Source organism: Cydia fagiglandana, chromosome 16, assembly GCF_963556715.1.
Source record: "Cydia fagiglandana chromosome 16, ilCydFagi1.1, whole genome shotgun sequence".
Taxonomy (NCBI): domain Eukaryota; kingdom Metazoa; phylum Arthropoda; class Insecta; order Lepidoptera; family Tortricidae; genus Cydia; species Cydia fagiglandana.
In genome coordinates, this window is record NC_085947.1 from 4,433,513 (window position 1) to 4,456,102 (window position 22,590).

Here is a 22,590-nt window from a genome sequence, read left to right on the forward strand (position 1 = left end):
CTTACGTCAAATCATGGGATTAGTTGTCAAGCGGACCCCAGGCTCTTATGAGCCGTGGCGAAATGCCGGGATAACGCTAGGAAGAAGAAGTAGATAGCAGTTTCATTTCCCTTTACTCATCGCCTTCCAAATCACATTAATTGAGGCAGAAAATCAAATATTTAAATACCTTCCGTCAATCACAAAGTATTTCACCCCCTAATTTCAACAAGTTTTCGTTCCTAGCGAATATAGCGAAATAGCGAATACAAGTGGTTTCAAATTACAAATTAATTATTAAGTAAACTCCATCTTAAGGCCGAGCCACACCGGCTTGCGTGTGCGTGACGTGCGCGTGTGCGTGCGCTAAATGTTGTAGCTACACACGCACACGTCACGCAAGCGGTGTGCCATCTCTCATAAGGATCTGTATACTACAACGCCGCACGCGCACGTGCACGTCACGCACACGCAGCCGGTGTGCACAGGCCTTTAAGCTCGATGGAAAATATTATTGAGACCAGTTATAGAAAACGATCAAAGGATCTTGAAAATTTGCGGCAGGCCTATAATAATTTCAGAATTTTCATTTATTAAATGGTATTCTCAACGCTCGCGCGAGAGGAGGAGGCCTTTGCCCGACACTGGGCACCTCAATAAAAATAAAAAAATCGGGCAAGTGCGAGTCGGACTCGCGCACGAAGGGTTCCGTACCAAAATGCAAAAAAAAAAACAAAAAAAGCAAAAAAAAACGGTCACCCATCCAAGTACTGACCAGACCACTCCCGACGTTGCTTAACTTTGGTCAAAAATCACGTTTGTTGTATGGGAGCCCCATTTAAATCTTTATTTTATTCTGTTTTTAGTATTTGTTGTTATAGCGGCAACAGAAATACATCATCTGTGAAAATTTCAACTGTCTAGCTATCACGGTTCGTGGGATACAGCCTGGTGACAGACGGACGGACGGACGGACGGACAGCGAAGTCTTAGTAATAGGGTCCCGTTTTACCCTTTGGGTACGGAACCCTAACAAATATAATTAAAATTATTATTAACGCTCGCGCGAATACGAGTGCAGTAGAACGATATCTTACTTGTGGTTAGACATGAGATTTTTTTCTCTGTTTTTGATGATATTTTCTTATGGTGTTGACAAAGAATCGTTACATTTGGGAGAGATAGTCATTAAATTTACTCTCAAAACTCTTACTAATTTAGTAGATTTTTCTTATGACAACAAAACAATAACCGTTTACCGCCGATAAGGCAGGCCGTTAGTTTTCAAGCGGACCCCGGGCTCCCATGAGCCGTGGCAAAATGCAGGGTTAACGCGAGGAAGAAGGTGGGCCGTATGTTCTCCGTGGTACAAAGTTCACAAACATCTTTACAAGCAAACGTTTCACAACCAGCAACCTATACCGGGTGTGGCCTGTAATATGAGCAAAAGATTTAACTATAGGCTGTACTCCTCATACTGATCAACATTTTGTTCAGCGACTTTAAAAAATAACTTGTAGTTTGATTTTTAAAACACTTTAAAGGTTATTCAAAGACGGAATGTATTGCGAATTTTGTTATGTTTTAGGCTTGACAAGCAACGTCAACCACAATGAAATGCGTGGCGATGGCGTCCATTGAAGATAATATTTATTTTGTATAATGAAAAATTATGAAGTATTTAGCTTCATAATTTTTAAAAGTTGTTGAACAAAACCGTTTGAGGAGTGTTTGAATCTATGTTTTAATTATTTGCTCGTGTTACAGGCCACACCCGGTAAATGTTTTCTTAATACCGGTTTGTTTGAGTCTGTGACTCGCTATGGGATTATAATCATACATCGTTATCGCGGGAGCAAATACGATTTGACAATACTGAAAGATTATAAAAAACAGTCAAAAACAGAAATGACATTCGTATAGAGAAACGTTTATACCTACGACCTTAAAATGTATAATTATTTTATTGAATATCAATGCTATCTTACCTCCATACTTGACTTGATTGGTACTTAAAAAGATTACCTATTAGGTACGCAACCTTATCAGTCAATTTAGACATTTGTCAATCTTGACTGATCTTTATTTGTAACAACATAATCAAATAGAAGTTGCCTTTAAAATGCCTCGAAGGAAAATAACATGTGATGAATTTGTGGGGTTGTTTATACAGGATTATCCTGAGCTAGAGGCTCACGATACAAATCTATTTTGCTCGAAGTGCAATATTAGTTTTTGTAAAACTAAATCTTCCGTGAAACGTCATTTTAACTCTGAAAGACACACTTCTCTCAAAAAAGATTTTAGGTTGGAACTGACAAAATTTCTAGTAAGCTGTAACATACCGTGGTCTCAAATAGAGAACCCTGTATTTAAAAATTTCATTGAAGATTGTGTATCTGGAAAATTTGAAAAAACTGTTCAGGTCCCTTCAGAATGTTTGCTGAGGCAGACTTGCGTGAATGAATTATACGACAAAGAGATGGATATACATATACATACAAACATATATCCAAATTAATTTTGAATAAAGATGGAAAACAGATTTTAAAAAAGTTCAAAGTGGTTTTGCAGAAAAATGCCGGATATGAAGTTATGAAAAAAATGTGTGAACTGATATCGGAGAAGGAGATAGTACTAGATTCAACGATATATCGTTCTACATTTGATTACTTCCGTCGTTTTAAAAACGCACCCATTACAACAGTAGCAGTCGAAAGATCATTTAGCCAATTAAAATGGATATTTACTGCACGACGCCGCAGATTAAGAGTAGAAAACATAGAGAAAATTTATGTCGTATATTACGAAAATCACTTAAGATCAACAAAAATTAAATAATGTTGTACAAAATAAATCATGAATATTTATTTGATATGTCGATTCCGGGTCATTATTTACTAACAGAGTGTAAAGCAAGATTTATGAACATTATGCAACAAAAACTTCGTGCTATGTATGATGAACTTCTTGGAGGCTTATAATGTGTAGGCAGAAAGGTCTGTTTTTACTAAACGGGCAGTCTGTTTTACCACTTCTTTAATAAATTTATATTTGCTCCCGCGATAACGATGTATGATTATAATGTATACTGGAGTAAAAGGAAAATCGTTATCTACTAATTTATCGGTACAAGATAGCGACCTTGTAAATATTAATTGTGTTTTAAGACTTTTAAGATGTCATTATAAACTGTGCCAAACAATAAAACCAAATAATAATTAGCCCATAAATCAAAAACCCCCTTATCCCTTGACCCGTAAAGTTTGAACGCGGGCAATTTTAAAATTTATGAGTTTTATGACCGGCAGTGGATGGGCTGACATTCTATGAAATGTTGCGGGTAATTAGGAGTTTACGATAATGTTGGAGTTTTCATTATTAAGAATAAGAATAATATTTAAAAAAACCTTGTGATCAAAATATCAATAGGTATCATGTGGCCCCACACTAGGCTAAGTCCGTGACATCCGGATTCGCAATTCGTAGGCTAAAGGAACTTACTGACTAGCTGTTTCTCAAGTCTTGCCCAGAGTAATAAGTATTTAAATGCCTCAAGAAATTATGCACTAAAGGCGAATTTAGGGTACGTATTATTGCCAACCTACTTTTTCAATGAATTGCAACATTTTTAACGGGATTTGAATACCTGTAGACACTTTTTTCTTAAAATGTATACTTTCCCCAAAAAAAACTGTCACCGGGACATAATTATGCTGAAATGGATGGGACGCTATAGTGTGCGTAAAGTACCATACCCAAAGGTCATACTACATTCATTTGAAGCTGGGTATAATTTGACCGAATCAATATAGTAATTTACATTCGAAACTCCGTAAGCGCTATGTAGAACGTGATAACGCCAATTACAATAATTATTGTGGCACGACGTAAACAGTGACAGAGGAGACACCACACATTTTATCCAAATTGTATCCCCCCTATTCATAAACGTTTACTAAAGTTAACAAGCCGATAATAATCGTTTGTCACTTGCCGACGTATTTGTATGATGGAAAGGGACCAACATCGGCTTGTCAATTTCAGTAAACGTTTATTGATATTGATATTGATATTTATTGAAATCAAATTTTACAGCATTACAGCTAACACCAATGCACTGTAAAATCAAGTAGTAAAATTAAGTACCTAAGTAATAATAAAGCGATTAATAAGCTACTAAGATATTACATGTTTGATTCGCAAAAACGTAAAAAATCTTTAAAAAGTTTATGACTTTCGTCGGCAAACAAGTCGGAGTTAGGTGCAAAAGATAAGAAATTATTAAGGAGTGTCCGGGAACGGACAACTGGAGAGTACTGGTGTGTTTATGTATAAGGGGTTATATCTGTAGGATATTTTTAACGCATTTTGAATAACTAAAAAACTGGCAAATTTAGATATCACGAAGTTGTTTTAGTAGCAAGCAAGCATAGTAATAGGTAGACTAGATTTAATCGTTACGACAATGAAATAATAAAAATATTGCAAGTATTTTTATATTTTTTATCATAATTTTTAACTACACCAATCGTTAGTCCCAATTAAAAGTTAGTTACAATAGCGTTTTATAATAAGAAGCTATTAAAAGATTGCATTGATTACAACTTCGTAGTTTGCAAGTCGTTATTTTCAAGTTACAACTTTGAGATTTATGGACAAGTTGGAGCGTTAAGTTTGTTGAAGAGCCGTCATAAAGAGTCAGGAAAACAACGTAATTAGTATAGTTAAGAGACCTAGGGCCACTTGCACCATTCACTAACCCGGGGTTAACCGGTTAAACCCGGAGTTACCATGGTTACCAGTACAATTTGACACTAGGTTAACGGTTTAACACTTTAACCCCGGGTTTGTGGGATGGTACAAGTGGCGCTTAAAAACATAAAACATGTTAGATTTAGATATAACTGTAACTGTAATGTTAAACATAAATGGCGCTTAAAAACATAAAACATGTTAGATTTAGATATAACTGTAACTGTAATGTTAAACATAAACGCAAATCACAAGTCTAACAAGCCCTTGATATCGTTTTTGTCCTTATCTGTTACTTTGACATTGTGTTTGTCAGAAAGGGACAAAGTTTAACTGAGGCTTGCTAAATTTTAAGAATAAGGGGGTAAGTGTTTCTATCGTAACAGAAAAAGTTAGGTAGGTATAGAAAATCCTTTTACCCATCAGCTTTTACGAATGAGTTTCTCAAATCTTATTTTACCGTTACCATTTTAGGTACCATTTGTTTCTGCTTTTTCATCAAGTAAAAAGCTTAGGACCCGCATATATATCTGTGATAAATATTTAATTTTTAGTGTTCCGTACAAAACTTTGTTTACGGAACACTTATGGGATCACTTCGGTCTTGTTTGTAGGTAGGTTTAGGTTGTTTTGTGTATACTTTTCGGGTAAGTAACTAAATTGACCAAGCCCGTTGCAAATTTTACCGTTGTATTGTTTTGTAACGATACAGGATTCGTTACAAAACAATACCGTAAAATGGGGTGAGTTGGCTGAAATTTGACTTTCAAACCTCTATACAATTTTATTTTTACATTTGAAAACTGAGTGGTGTATATAATAAGTGGTTCGGACGTTTGTATTTTATTTTGGGTAGTTCCATTTCATAACTTTGACGATAAAGAGGAAAACCCACCTCACCCCGTAGTGCCTCGTATTTGGGGTGAGAGGGTTTTTCATACAAAGGTGATTTTGGAAATTTGTTGGATAGATTTTTTTTATTATGCGTATTACTATAGCCCCATTTTAAATCGGAATACATTATTTTTGTAGCAGTAGCCTTAAATTCCCTTCTCATCCCCCATCAAACCTTCTCTCCCCATTCATAATCCAACTCTCCCCGCGAAACCTACTCACCCCGTTTTACGGTACATCGGTAAAATTTGCAACAGCTGATCGCGAGTTTGTATTCACTTGACGAAGCCTGATGTGCTGCGGATATACAATACAATAATTATTGTCACTGAATAAAGATTCTTAGAAATGTATGTATAGGAAACAACCCTATTTAACCGTTTTATTGTGCTACGACGTACACAGCATTTTCGTATGTATGTATTTTTTCTTTCTATTTAAATTTTGTAAAAAATATGTTTCTCTGTTTTGATTTTGTATTTTTTTTTTCTAATTTTATTACCTATTTGTATTCTCTGTGTGTATTGTAGCAAACAAATAAATGCATTATCTATCTATTAAATTATTGTATCTCATCCCAGGTGCTCTGGACGAAGCCATGATGCAGGCCCTGGAGCACGACCGCATCGACTTCGTGAAGCTTCTACTCGAAAACGGCGTCTCCATGCGCAAGTTCCTCACCATCCCACGGTTGGAAGAACTGTACAACACCAAGAGCGGACCCAGCAACACACTGCGGTATGTAGCAACAGTATGTAAGTGTTGGAGACTTCGTGAAGCTCCTGCTAGAACGGCGTATCAATGCGCAAGTTCCTAACCATCCCTCGGTTGGAAGAACTGTACAACACCAAGAGCGGACCCAGCAACACATTGCGGTATGTAACAACAGTATGTGAGTGTTGGAGACTTCGTGAAGCTCCTGCTCGAGAACGGCGTCTCCATGCGCAAGTTCCTCACCATCCCTCGGTTGGAAGAACTGTACAACACCAAGAGCGGACCCAGCAACACACTGCGGTATGTAGCAACAGTATGTAAGTGTTGGAGACTTCGTGAAGCTCCTGCTAGAACGGCGTATCAATGCGCAAGTTCCTAACCATCCCTCGGTTGGAAGAACTGTACAACACCAAGAGCGGACCCAGCAACACATTGCGGTATGTAACAACAGTATGTGAGTGTTGGAGACTTCGTGAAGCTCCTGCTCGAGAACGGCGTCTCCATGCGCAAGTTCCTCACCATCCCTCGGTTGGAAGAATTGTACAATACCAAGAGCGGACCCAGCAACACACTGCGGTATGTAGCGGTAATTTCATCTTCTGGTGCTATTAAGCGACGATGATATTTTAATCACTAAGGTCCACTTGTACCATCCCACTAACCCGGGGTTAAGCGGTTAAACCATTAACTCAGTGTCAAATTGTACTGGTGACTATGGTAACTCCAGGTTTAACCGGTTAAACCCGGGTTAGTGGGATGGTACAAGTGGCCCTAAGTACATCGAGTCTCTACAACATTAAAAGCGCCTAATAAGTTCGCTTTCAAAAAATCCGTACGTGCTTTCTTTGCTAGCAGAATGAAAAAATCTTAGTGTATTATTAGTTTCATAATATGTTTCGTCGTTATTTGTTTATATATTTATATATATATACATATATATATATATATATATATATATATCTCTCTTCCTTCCTTGCCGTATCCGGCAATGGCGACCCCATCAACAATTCTTATCCGGATTATGAAATGCCCTTATGTGGCTCGCAAAACCAAACTTTGTCTTGAAGATGCGGTCACACGATGCGCAATGGAGTTGTCCAGTCGAGTTGCGGGTGTATGTGTAGGAGGGCTTAGGTCGCGTCTTGCGGATATGACGCTTAGCATCCAGGTCTTCCAGACGCTGCTGCTCAAATTGAGCTACTTTCTTATGAACACTAGAACGCCATTCCGATCTTTGTAATGCAATGCCCTCCCAGCAGTCAGTCGGTATCCCGCAAGCGACGAGGTGGCGTTTGAGAACGTCTTTATGTCGCAGGTACTGGCCCCCCTGCTTCCGCTTTCCACAAGAGAGCTCTGAGTAGAAAACTGCTTTGGGCAGTCTCTCATTCTCCATACGCACGACATGGCCACACCACCTTAGCTGATGCTTCATGACCAGTGCTTCAATACCAGGCATCTCGACGCGACGTAAAACTTCCGTATTCGGTACCTTGGCTTGCCACTTTATACGTAGAATTGAGCGCAGACAACGTAGGTGGAAGGTGTCCAGTTTTTTCATGTCTGATTTATAGCTGCACCACGTTTCTGAGGCATAAAGCAGAGTGGGTATGATGATAGCTTTGTAAACCATAATTTTTGTGGACAGCTTCAAATCGTGCGACCTCCACACACGGTTGCTGAGCTTGCCAAATGCAGCAGCTGCATTGGCTATGCGTGATGGTATTTCAGACGCTAAGGTATTGTCATTGCGGAGTTGGCTTCCTAAGTACCTGAAACGTGGCACTTCTTCAAGAGCTTTGTTATCCAGATTGATACTGGAGTATTCCATGTGACAACCCCTGATATATATATATATATATATAATATATATATGTATATATATATATTATAGTATATGTGTACAGTATATTTGTATAGGTAATTAATATGTTATACGTAATTTATTGTTCGTTTTTGCTGTTGTAATTATAGCACCGCTCACAATCTCTCTGCTTAGCCTTAAGGTTGACTGGTAGAGAATGCCTTATGGCATTAAGTCCGCCTTTTGTACTATAAGATTTTTCTTTTGTGCAATAAAGATTAAATAAATAAATAAATAAAAGCTGAAAACATAAATAATCATAATACCTTACAGCATTCAACCGTCACCTCATCATAGGCTATGCTCTATGAAGCCACGAAGTTCTAAAGTACTTATGATCGCATCAACTTAAATTCTTGCCCGAAAATGGCATATTTTTTTCACACTTAGTAAGTGCTCTTAGTCCATATATTTTTCCGAAATACCAAATAATTTATATTAAATAAACTATTAATGGAAAATGCCCACAGGTACATCCTGAGAGACGTGCGGCCCCATCTTCCGAGGGGCTACGTGTACACCTTACACGATATAGGGCTTGTGATAAACAAGCTCATGGGAGGTGCTTACAGGTGAGTGCTTAATGAAAGTTCTTTGCTGTCTCTTAAGACAAAAGTGGGGGACCTTTGCGAAATCGCCTTTTCCTACAAACGTAGGTAGTCCTCATTTTCTTCTCTGGATATAATAATAATAATAATCTCATGGCAGGCACCTTAGGTTAGGTTTTTTATAATGTGTTTATATATTTTTTGTAATGTTTTGTAAGTGTTTTTATATTTTTTTATACTCGCATTGTAAAATCCTAAGACCCTAGTTGAATAAAAGAAAATAATAATCATTTATTTACTTACAGACTGCAATGATTACACACAACACAATTAAAATTATTTATTCAAAATATTTTGACATTTTTTGCGACCAGACTATAACCTGTTTGATGAAGAGCTACGTTTGATCTTTTCCAATTTTTATTTATTATAAAAGTTGGGAGCATTTGAAAATTTATATGAAATCTGTTTTTCGCCCCTAATTTTTACAATAATCAAAAATTCTAAAAAAGTCAAACCTAGGGGCATAGCTATGGTTAATAAATTATATATCTAATTATGTAAAAATATTTAGCGAGATGTCAATATCCAGAGAGGAAAATGGGTACTACATTTGTAGGGATAAGTGGTCGTCCCCTTTCCTCTTAATTACAATAATAAAAGCGGTCCTAGAAATGTACCTTGTATACCCCGACGTATTATTCCTAAAAAAAGCAACGGGTTGCACTCTGGGAGTGCCGGCAGAAGTGAAAACTCAATGACATAGTAACATTAAGGTCACGTGTCCGTCTTACGAAGTGTCTTACGTTACTTCTTACGCTCTCGCGAGTTTAACATTTTTTCCCCATCACAAAAAGTGCACAGCGCCGCTAAAGATGTTTTCACTTCGTAAAAACTAAATATAGGTAGTCTAGTTTAATTGCCACAGATACCTCTCGGTTCTACGCAATGACCTATTTCAATCAGAATAATTGTAAATCCAATTAGGAAGTAAATTCTGGTATTAGCATAATAAACGATCCATCAAATAAAATTAGCATACCATTTAATTTTGCATAATCTTCAACTTGACTGGAGCAAGGTTAATTCGAAACTCTGGATTATAATACTAATCATACTAATACTGCTAATACTAATCTATGCTCAAATACAGTTCAATGATTCAGATATTTATAGGTATTTATATATTGTTAAAAAAAAAACCGTACGGAAATCTGACATTACACATTCAGACCATTAACAGATTAACAGATTATCTCGTTTTACATTTCACAGTTCATATTTGTTCGCAAATATAGAAAATATGCTATCCATAAAGTCATCTGTCCATTAGCTTGATTGAGCGACCCCGCAAACGCCCGCTGCACAATGCGGCTTTCTCTAATGGACGGGGGGCTTAAGGCTACTAACATACAGAGTACCTACTCCTAAGCCGAGGTTAGAATGAAAGGCAAAAAAGCATGAAATGGACAATAAAAAAAATTGAAACGTTTACAATTGGAACGACAAAGTGTAACAATGTCACTGCCTCACTTTGCTCTGTTCAAATCCTTGCAAAATTAGCTTAGACAGACTTGATGTCTGTAGGATGAATTATGAAAGCCTAGACGACAGGGACAGTGGGCCATTTTTAGTTTATTGCGTCATTTAGGCATAGGTATCCATAATTCCTGCAACACCGACGACGCTGCTGTATGTGTCCCGTCTACATTACCTTACGAAGGTCGACGACATCGTAAAGTATGTGAAAACGAAGACCGGATTCATCCTGAGGGTCGCGAAGTTGGAATCTCGACACAATGCGAATTTTAATTCGTTTGTGGTGAGCGTTCCGACTGATCATCTAGCGACCTTCACCAAGGAGGAGTTTTGGCCGAAGGGTGTCAAGTTTCGGCGGTTCCGCGGCCGTCTCCCTGACACTGCGGGGTTGCGTAATGCATCGCAGCCATAATGTGATTTGTAGTGTTTAGTTTTAAAATATATTTTTATAATATGTAAGCTAGTTTTAAGGTATTTATGCCTGGGCCACTAGTTGCCTGAAATAAAGATTTTCATTCATTTTCATTCATTCATAATTCGTAGCACTCTTTCACTCAAGAGCTAGGTTTTAATATTCATAGCGCAATTCTAAATTGTAACATGTTCACGGACAGTCCGTCGAGTGATGTTAATGAACAAATCTGTGATATAACATCACGTCTGTGGTAGCCCATGATTTTACGGTACTTTGACAAGTGCGTCACCAATAGACGCCGAATATTCATAAGATTACAGATTACTCCTTGGATATTTGGATATAATTAAGTCAAGTCTTTTATCCCGTTTTAGGCACACCACAAGGCTCAAATAGAGATGAAAGATTTAGAATGCAATTTTCAAAAATTTACTCATTAAGGAATTTCGGACACCGTGTTGTTTTTCGTTGACTTAAAATTGACTAGTATGAACGTTACTTAATGAGACTTGAGACAACCAGAGAGTATTTCAAGAGGGTTTAGCTAAAATTTTAATTACATATCTGGTTTCTGTTGTATTCACCGCAAACCAACCTCAAACCTCAACACTGTGGGACTTCTGATATTTTTCCAATTCTTTTGTTTTTAATTATTCCCAGAAACGGAAATGCCACGGAATAAATAAATAAATGAGTCCATGATCTTATCCAGCTGTTGACTGGGCAAATACCCGCTACGGTGTAGCTTTATCTAATGGACGGAGGGCTTAAGGCCCCGAATAACACTGAGGTCCGAGAATTGCATTGCCTCAAGTCTCGAGCGGGGGGCGGACTGGAAGGCACAGAATAAAACCAGCTTTCCTAGGTAAAAAAAAATACTAAAATGTTATTAAGAAACAAGTCATTAATCTGAAACGAAGAGAGCAATACATATAATGTTTGTAACAGCAAAATATTTATTTAAACAAAAATTGCATCAGTATAATATATTCTGATCAAATGGCATAATCATATGATTAGGCCATTTAGCGATAGCGGTACAACCTGAAATTCGGGAATCAGCTGCAAATGGTGTTAAAGGTATGAAAATCGGCACGATTAATCTTTAGGCCATTTGAATCAATTTGACCCGTAGCACCAAAAAAAAATAACAAACGAAAAGGAGTTATGACGTCATCTTTTTTTTGTATGGAAAAATAAAAAAAATTGTTCAGAAACCTATCGTGTGTGGTATTAAATGAAAGGGCATTTTGAGCCGGTTCTAAGAATATATCACATTATTATATTTCCGTCACTTGCATTCAATTAAAATAAAAATAACTTTCAAAACATACCAAGTTTGGGCTCTTCCAGATACGAAACCGTTGAATTATTTTTTTCAAAATATACCTCAAGTAATACCCAATATCCTCATATCTAACCCCAAGAAATTAATTTTGAAAATATTTAGTTTTAGTATTATTTTAATTTTTTTTATTAGGGTGACGGCACCAATCATGGACATGTTAAGCGCACTAAATTAGAATTTCGTTTAAAAATGGGATGTTTTTTGACGATACAAAAATGGTGATTTTTTTTTCGGCACTTAAATACATGAGGAACATTTAAACAAAACCAAAAATTCTGTATGTTTAATACATAATTAATAAAAAATATATAAATTGAAATTTACGAAATCACCATTGATGGACATCAAAAATTCAGTAATGGACACCCAGTCATGGACATGGACCCAATTATGAACATCCATTAATGGACACTTTTGTATTGAACACATAAATGAAACAAATGATGTCACAAATCAACGTTTATTAACGCTATTTGAACTTTCATTTAGATTTCTAAGTTATACTATAAGAGTTTTAGTCCGGTTGCCGGCTGCATGAAACAAACCTGATCAAAAAATAGAATATACCTACCCTGTAGAGGTACCTGACATTTAGTACCTTCCAACGCACTTGGTCGGCCTAGGCTTAACCTGGCAGATTTTGTACAAATGGCAAAAACGTTGGACAAAAAAACATCAAAAAAATACCTCATCGAAAAATAGAATGAAACTTGTATGGTAGGATACCTGACCTTGGGGACAGTAAAAATGGCTTAGTCGGGCTCACCGTAGCCTGGCAGTTTTTGCAGTCCGACCAAATTTGTGGTACCACGTGACAGCTATTATTTGCCTCATCGAAAAATAGGATGAATAAAAAACGGATTATAATAGCAAAATAAACCTGTTGACGTATGGTTTGGTCGGCCTCGCCTTAGCCTGGCAGTTTTAGCAGTCCGACCACATTTATCCATCCATCTAAGACAAAACAAGGAGCCCAATTATGGACAACTAAAAATACCCAGTTATGGACATCGTCCATTATTGGAAAATAAAGAGCAATCACAAAATCAACCCAACTCAAATGTTTAGTGCAATAAATTAAATAATATAACACAATAAACTAAAAAAGTAATAAAAAGCTTAAGCTTGGACACTTGTCCATTACTGAATTTCATAAAATATCGAATCCAGTAATGAACAAACCCCACAAAAAACTTATTGCTGTGATTGGGTATATTCAACTTAGCTCAATTTACTTGCAATATAGTATTATTCAGTAAAAATAACATCAAATCTCATTACAACATAACACAAGATAACACCATGCACAAATATGTACTCACCTCCTTAACGATTTCAACAACAATAACGGATTTTTATGACCACCGCCCGCAACGAGATTTTACTTCGCAGCCATCTTAGAACAAAACGGCTGATTTTGGTGACATGTGTCAAAATGACAGCTCAAACGTCTATTGGTTATGCTTTAGTGTTGCCAGTTGAAAAATGTTGGGACAGTTGCTTAATAAATTCGATCAACGTAAAAAATGTCCATAATTGGTGCCGTGTCCATTACTGGTGCCGTCACCCTATTACAAATTGTGATCTATCAATCTATCAATGAAATGGCCTCCTAGCCTATTCAATAGTGACCCTGCCTATGAAGCAGGCAGTCCCAGGTCCGAATCCTGGTAAGGGCATTTATTTGTGTGTTCATCATCATCATCACACAAATAAATGCCCTTTACCAGGGCTTGTATATATTTGTATATGGGCATTTATTTGTGTGATGATGATGATGAACACACAAATAAATTCCCTTACCAGGATTCGAACCTGGGACCTCTTGCTTCATAGGCAGGGTCACTATCGACTAGGCTAGGAGGCCGTTTCATTGATGGATTGATTGATTACAATTTGTAATTATAAACATTTAAAAAATAATACTAAAACTAAATATTTTCGAAATTAATTTCTTGGGGTTAAATATGAGGATATTGGGTATTACTTGAGGTATATTTTGCAAAAAATAATTCAACGGTTTCGTATCTGGAGGAGCCCAAACTTGGTATGTTTTGAAAATTATTTTTATTTCAATTGAATGCAAGTGACGGAAATATAATAATGTGATATATTTTTAGAACCGGCTCAAAACGCCCTTTCATTTAATTCCATACACGATAGGTTTCTGAACAATTTTTTTTATTTTTCCATACAAAAAAAGATGACGTCATAACTCCTTTCCGTTTGTTTTTATTTTTTGGTGCTACGGGTCAAATTGATTCAAATGGCCTAAAGATTAATCGTGCCGATTTTCATACCTTTAACACCATTTGCAGCTGATTTTGGTCAATACTGGAATCAGTTATGTAACGCTGCCATACATGACCCAAAAAAATTTTATTAAGCTATGAGCTTCATCACATCTGATATTTGAGTAATTCTAAGCATTTCTAGCCTGGGGTGGGGGGGAGGGTGGGGTACAAATACGGCCGCCACCCGTCATCTATAAAAAAATCTATTCTGATCCTGGTGGGTACTTGGGCAAGTTTGGTATCATTTTCGTATAAACCAAAGACGTAGAATTCATTGCTGATATTTGTTTTTTTCAGTTTCATAGTAATTTTACAAGAAAAACGTAAAAAGGTGAAAAATTTGGTTGGAGATTTTTGCTACGCGGAGCCGAAACTACAAAAGATAGAAAGTTGAAATTTGCACACTAGATTACATTTATAAAGTATACAAGAGATAAGAAGCGATTTTGGGAAATTCAACCCCTAAGGGGGTTAAAAAGGGGATGAAAGTTTGTATGGGGTTCAAGTTTTATTTTAAGCTAGGAATTTGAAACTTCGTAAAACGATATATTATAAACATACAAGAAAACTAATTTCAGCGTTTTTGAAAATTCATCCCCTAAGGTGGTGAAAAAGGGGTTGAAAGTTTGTATGGATATCAAAAAATTTTTCGAACGCGGGACTTGAATCTTTGTATTTGGGGATATTATTAAAAGACAGGAAAAGTAATTTCAGCGTTTTGTAAAATTCATCCCCTAACAGGGTTAAAAAGAGGTTGAAAGTTTGAATCCATTACAAATCCGAGTAGACACACATTTCTTATTGCCTCCCAGGCTTGAAATGCTTAGAATTACTCAAGGAACATATATGATTAAGCTCATAGCTTAATAAAAATTTTTTGGGTCAACTTTATAACTGCCTCCGCTACAACCGCTACTACTAATTTGACATTTATGAGAACTGAGACGTCACGTTTCAGTACTTTTATTTTAAACTCCATAATGATTTTTGTCTAAACAGTTTGAAAAAGCAGCTGATTTGACTATCAAGTCCTCATATTACCTAATTATTTCTTTCTTGGTAAAGTTCTGCTATATAAAATATAGAAATTGCTGAGAAAGTGTAATAACCTAGTAAAATCTAGTAACCTAAATTACACGTCGACAGAGACGCTACAGTAGACCAAGCCTAGGTTTTCTAAGCCAGTCTAAATTTAACTCGTCCCGATTACACCAAGACGTAACAACGCGTGTCTAAGCCCTTATCAACGAGCAAGTTTCACAAGCTCGCATCTGCTATTTAAGTTTATTGTAACTTGTAGCTTAGTGCAACGGCTTAGGGTTGAGTTTGAAACGATCTTTTGGGTGTTACGCCACCTTGTGGATGTGACAGAGATTAAATCCCTGTTTCTAGTCTTCCTGCCCGATTTAAGGATCAACTGGTATTTTCATTTGTTATACTTTTTGTACATTGTTACGTGAACACGGTAAACTCGGATTATCAGACGTATGAGTAAGATGGCATTGTGGTTATAATAACTTAGGTTATAAACGACTGATACTTACGTAAATATTTAGCTAATAATTGTAATAAAATATTTCATTAGGTTGTTATTATTACGCTTACGTTTTGGACGAACATTAGTAGTAGTAAAATAGAATTTGAAATAGAGAGTAACTGTCATGGTAAATTATTTAGCTACAGTACATTTACTGCCATCTTTCGACGGAAGATTAAAACTGTTCTAACACCATTTGATTTTGATTCTTATTCTTTCACTGATATGTGTTAACTCGTTAGATATTAATATTAATGCCATCTACCCAGGAGGAGGCTGGAGGTAATGACGCCATTGCTCGAAAAGATTGCACCATACCTTTGGCCTAGTGACGAGTAGATGGCGTTAATATTAATATTTAACAAGTTAACACATATCAGTGAAAGAATGAGGATCAAAATCAAATGGCGTTCTAACAGTTTTCATCTTCGGTCGAAAGATGGCAATAAATTTACAGTGGCTACATTATTTACTTTGACAATCCGCCTCTATATACTCTAATCTCTAGGGGTAGTGTACTCGTAGTCCAACAAGAATAGCCTCTAGCGGCCCACCATACAAGGAAAATTGGCAATCGAATTTGAATCAACGGTATTAGAAAATAGAGTTGAGTTTGTTTTGTTTTAAAATCGAACGAAACGAAATATAAGAAACTCTATTCCATTTCATTAAGATTTAAATTTCATTGGAGGTAATTTGTACTAGTATTAGGACATTGAACCCCAAAAGGATAGAAAAACCTAATAATTTTGAATGCACCTACGAACGTGCCGCTGTGCTGTGCCCTACCACACTAAGCGAGATTACATTCACAGTGCACATACCTATCTTGAATCTCTTGACAATAGACACCTCTCTTACCGCTTTTACGTTTTAACTACACGAACCCATAATTAACCGTAGCCGTACGAACGAACCGGTAATTTAAATCACGCCATGAACATCAAACGGTCTCGTTAAAAGGGAACTTTCCTTTTCATTTCCGTATTTAATGACCTCTTATTTCCAAATATATCCTGAGGCCAATTCAGTTTTCATAATATGACATGGTTTTCATATCAAAAGTTTCTTCAACCAAAAACGTCACTTCTGACACCGTCAGATCAGTGAATGAGATCTAATAACTAAAACTCGAATTGGCCTGCTAAGCACCAATCAGTGTCATGCGCAGATTGGCTATCACGATTATGAAGTAATCAGGAGTCGTCTCATTAGGCATCTCGCTCACGCTTAATGGTGCGCGTAAGATGCCTATTGACACGATTCAATGTCGTATGAAAATAAGATCAAAACCATATCAAATTGTATAAACACCGAGTTGGCCCTCGTCTTTGCACTGCGTTAAATGGGAATCTTATAACCATTTATAAGGCGTAAGAGTGTCAGGAATTATGCAAAATTGGACCCTATTCACTCTGAAATTAAATTCAAAATCAGGTGGGAAATATATTCCCTCAGCCTTATAAAGGCTTAATATTTCATATTTTGACCCTTAGTTCGCTTCATTACAGATAAGATTGGTTTTATAATCTGTTTGATGTATAATTAAATATAAATTTTAATGGGATCCATTTTGTGCGTGTCTTAAAATAAGGAAATAATTTTGGTTTTGTAGCAATGCCAAAAACTATTAACAGTTTTGGAATCCTTCCGACGGTACATCACTACTGTATTTATAAATTATTTAAAATATATAATTAATGTTTATTTTTACTGGCGGATGTGTTGGGATATCTACAGGGTTCGGCGATTTGCATATTATTTTAATCTCACGCATAAGCCTAATCTATGCGTTGTTTAAATGGGGTCACAGAGAGAATAATAAATTTGAATAAGCTTATCCTTTGTCCATGCTATATATATGTAATGTGTACCAAAACATGCAAAATTCATATTAATTTGACTACTTCATTTATTTTCTGTTTGAAATATTTATTTCTGTCAATTATATTTATTTCACGCTTTAAATGAATGCTGATTTAGCTTCAAATTGACCTGTAGGTTCATGCATTACATCAAAAAATAACAAAATAACCGAAAAAAGAAAACAAAATAAAGAAGTTTTCAATACGGTTTTATGTTTTATAATTAAATATTATTTTCAATGTTTGTTACACTATTATTCCGTCAATTCTCAACTGATTAAGACAATTCTTTTTTGTTCTAAAACTTAGGTAACAGAAAGGTCACATTTTTATAGACGATAGTATTCATGAGTCATCGACGGAACTCCTGTGACCTTATAGGCATACGTAGTGATTTTTGTATTTGCATTTAAAGATTGTTTTTATTTAAAGGTGCTACTACACCCGGCGGAAGTTCCGTCCGATATACGCGAAAGTTATGAACAAGAGCGTCAATGTGCACCGCAACAGCGCGTCGTTCACCCGCCACCAAGCCGGCGGTCTGTCGCTCATCACCGGGTTCATGCCGGTCACTACAGAGATGGCGCTGTTCGACTACCCCTTCAACGAGCTGCTGGTGAGTGTCAACATCACCGTGCACCGGAACAGCGCGTCGTTCACCCGCCATGCGGCTGGCGGGCTGTCGCTCATCACCGGGTTCTTGCCGGTCACTACAGAGATGGCGCTGTTCGACTACCCCTTCAACGAGCTGCTGGTGAGTGTCAACATCATCGTACACCGGAACAGCTCGTCGTTCACCCGCCACGCGGCCGGCGGGCTGTCGCTCATCACCGGGTTCATGCCGGTCACTACAGAGATGGCGCTATTCGACTACCCCTTCTATGAGCTTTCTGGTAACTATCTTTCATACAGTTTGCACAAAAAGTACGCCCATTTTCCACAGAAAGTATGACAGTTCCCCGTCAGGAGTACTAAAAGATCGGAAGGATGTGCGATTGTGCGCTTAACACAGCGCGCATGGATGTGGGGGCAAGCGGTCTCCGTTGCGAATCTTCAAATCTCTTGAACTCTTGAGAACGAATTTTAGAAACGTTGTGCCTGATTACCTACACAAATTGTAATTACTTTAATATTATTATGAGGAAAAAATGTTAGTTAAGTAAATATATAACATATTATATCTTCTTCTTCAACCTAGCGTTTTCCCGGCCTAGTGCCAGGGTCCGCTTATTATATAATATATAATTTTGTAGTTCTCAGCTGTGTTACGTTGATTAGTTCGACGAATTTGTTAGGTTAATATTAACATGTTAATACGTGCCTGGAGGGAAACGTATATTAACAAAATGATGATTATATCATCATTTCTTCATGTCACTATATTTTCCTTAATCAGCTTAACACCTATTAATGATTTGAGTTTAAAAATTTAAGTCAATTTAACGCCACTTGGCTAAAGACCAAAATACTATTGAACTTTAAATTTTGCTATGAATGTGGAATTAACTTATTCAAGCAAGTAAGTAAGATTTTCAAATACAATAAATCCACAGAACGAATAAATAGTAGCTTCAAACTTATATTTCACCGTAATAAAACGCCCGATTCCCAACTGCATTTGCCAATACACGCTCCTTTCAATGTATTTTCTCATTCAATGCGAGCGAGGAAATTAACATCTAAAGGGGCCGTAAATTACTTTGATATTCCACAGCAAATAAACTGGCAAGTGAAATAAACAACAATGATGCAACATTTTGCTTACAACGCTTTATTAAAATACTCGTAATAGTCTTCTTTCCAAACAATTGACCCAGAAAATATTAACGTAACAGGCCGCGTAGCCAAGACGCCAATCGCTTACGCTTCGTAGCGATCGAAACGCAACTGTCACTGTCACACTAATATGGAAGAGTGATAGAGAGACATAATGCTTTTCGTTGTCGAAGCGATAGCGATTGTAACCTTGGCTAGGCCGGCTGTTACGTTTTACCATTCGTCGAAATGTAAGTAATTCGTAAATCCTGTATTTACACAATTCCGGATAACCACAGGCGTGTTAACACAGCCCTGTCCAAATATAAAGGACGGTCCTCCGAAAAACAAATATTATGATCCTTAGGGTCTCCCCTGATATATCGACGCGCATTCGGCAAAAGCCGATAGGAAAAAGCTTTATGTCCACGCAATAAGAGCGAAAAAGCCGTCGACGCGTCGGCAGGCGCCGGCCGATGCGAGCCGAGCCGAACGACGACTTTTTCGCTCTTATTGCGTGGACATAAAGCTTTTTCCTATCGGCTTTTGCCGAATGCGCGTCGATATATCAGGGGAGACCCTTACGCTGAATATAGCCAAACCATTTTGTGTTACACTACATTGTATTTAAAGTCCGCTCTGGGTTGAAACGGTACAGGAACGAAAGTCAGTTTTTCTTTGGAAAAACCCGCTCTGGGTTGAAAACTGGCGAGAAACGGCACAGGACCGGGATCAGTGGTGAGCAGTCGTGTTGGAGGCCAAGACACACTTTGGGTCGCTGCGGAGGAGTAGTAGTAGTAGTTTTCTTTGGAAACAATCATTCATTAAAAAAATATATTAAATAGGATCTTAGCAACACCACGAAGGTTGTACCAAAATAAGACATATCAAATTGTTTATACAGAATTGGCACCTAAATATCGATAGGTTTTTTGCCACACACGGGTATGAAAGGGTAACACGGGTACAGTACATAAAAACCCTTCATTTATCTGCGTTAAAAGCCTTAACATATGATCTGGGTACCTTTTGGGACCTTAAGCCACTGCCTTATCGAGCTTAATTTATCTTATTGTTTTCGGGGGCCCTTGCGGATACACTTCGACCCATAAAGATCTTTTGTGCAATTACGCCCTAGAAAAGATCCGTGAACTACTCAAGAGCTTTTCCCACCATATCCATGTGTCGGATGATGGAGCTCATGGGTAGCATTATAAAGGCCTTATCGATCTTAATTTCAATACTTGTGTTGTGAATGTATTCAGGTACTTTGGACATTATTTCAATAACTGTTGCGAGTGTTTTTAAAAGGGACATTTGGGATATTACAAGTTATATTTGTTCTTTTCCTATTTCTGTCGTTATAAATTATAAGAAACCTGTTCGTACATTTCGTTTATTATAATTATATTGTCGGAAAAATTTTATGTGTGTAATTATATTGTTGTAAATATTAAATAAATTTTGTGTAATGTTCAATTGAAAAAAAATTAACTAACACCAACGGTAATAATGATAAAATGAATTTATATTTATCCCAACCTAGAGGTAGAACTTTTGTTATCATTGTAATTTTATTTTTATTATATATTAGCGACCCGCCCCGGCTTCGCACGGGTTAACAAATTGTACACAAACCTTCCTCAAGAATCACTCTATCAATAGGTGAAAACCGCATGAAAATCCGTTCAGTCGTTTTTGTCTTTATTGCGAACATACAAACACACAAACGTACAAACAGACAGACGCGGCGGAGGACTTTGTTTTATAAGGTGTAGTGAAATAATGCATTAATTAACCGTTACAAATTTACCGTACATTTCCGTTATGTTATTCATAAAATCTCGTGAACACTCTTAGTTAAATTTTGTCTGTGAACTTTCATGTTGACATTAATTTTGGTTAGGAACTTTCATTACCAGAGACTTTTTGAATTAAGAAGAGTTTACTTCTTCCACAGATGTGGGCAGTTCTCACAAAACGCCACCAGATGGCGCTCCTCATGTGGACGCACGGCGAGGAGGCGCTGGCCAAGAGCCTCGTGGCCTGCAAGCTGTACAAGGCCATGGCCCACGAGGCCGCCGAGGACGATATGGAGACCGAGGTGTATGAGGAGCTTAGGCATTACGGGAAGGAGTTTGAGACCAAAGGTACATAATAGGCCGTAAGACAGTTTTTTTCACAGCGTCACTAGATGGCGCTCCTCGTGTGGCCTACAAGCTGTACAAGGCCATGGCCCACGAGGCCGCCGAGGACGATATGGAGACCGAGGTGTATGAGGAGCTCAGGCATTACGGGAAGGAGTTTGAGACCAAAGGTACATAATAGGCAGTAAGACAGTTTTTCTCACAAAGTCACTAGATGGCGCTCCTCGTGTGGACGCACGGCGAGGAAGCGCTAGCCAAGAGCCTCTTGGCCTGCAAGCTATAAGGCTGCAAGCTGCAAGGTACAAGGCCATGAGTGCTATGACCCACGAAGCTACCAAGAAATAGCTCACGCATTACGGTAAGGAGTTACAACTAACTTATTACAAGCAGAAAGAGTTGAAAATAAAGTTCCTGTAAATCTGGTTATAATGTTAGCTGAAATTGTTCAGCATTAGACTTTCCGTTCGTCGCGACATCTATGTCGAGTAGCAGTACTGATAATTCCGCTACGTGACACTAGATATCTACTACGAAAATAATAGTCGTTTTGGTAACAAACTGATGTGTGGAGTAAGCACTCTATATATAATTACTTATTTTATTTCTCTATGGTTTCAGTTAGTAAAGTAATAAACAGTGAAACCTATTCACAAGACATAGTTACTTAAAATATAATTTTACCCTTAGCCAAAGGCAGCTCTATTAAGTAAGTTAAGGATTCATTAAGACGTTCCACCACAGCGGGTACACGCAAAAACAAGTTGTAATAAAAGACGATAATCCAATTTGAGAATTTCGAGGTAAATTTCTACAAAAACTAGCCTCTTAAAACAACCCTTAATTAAGGCGGGCTCAAATCGGCCCCTTCAGAACAAAAGAGTGAAATATCTAAGAAACTTTGGGCGCGATTCGGGTGGCAAGCCAAGTTTTAATTAAATA

General features: G+C 37.3%; 1 protein-coding gene across 1 annotated transcript in view; it reads left to right on the top strand.

Moving 5' to 3' along the window:
* LOC134671780 (transient receptor potential cation channel trpm) overlaps positions 1–22,590 on the top strand; it is a 410,982-nt gene that overhangs the window by 355,270 nt on the left and 33,122 nt on the right. Inside the window, exons 11-14 of the mRNA XM_063529610.1 lie at positions 6,210–6,366; positions 8,674–8,775; positions 18,182–18,365; positions 21,465–21,654. Coding sequence (XP_063385680.1) covers positions 6,210–6,366; positions 8,674–8,775; positions 18,182–18,365; positions 21,465–21,654 — 633 coding nt within the window. The remainder of the gene's footprint in view (positions 1–6,209; positions 6,367–8,673; positions 8,776–18,181; positions 18,366–21,464; positions 21,655–22,590) is intronic.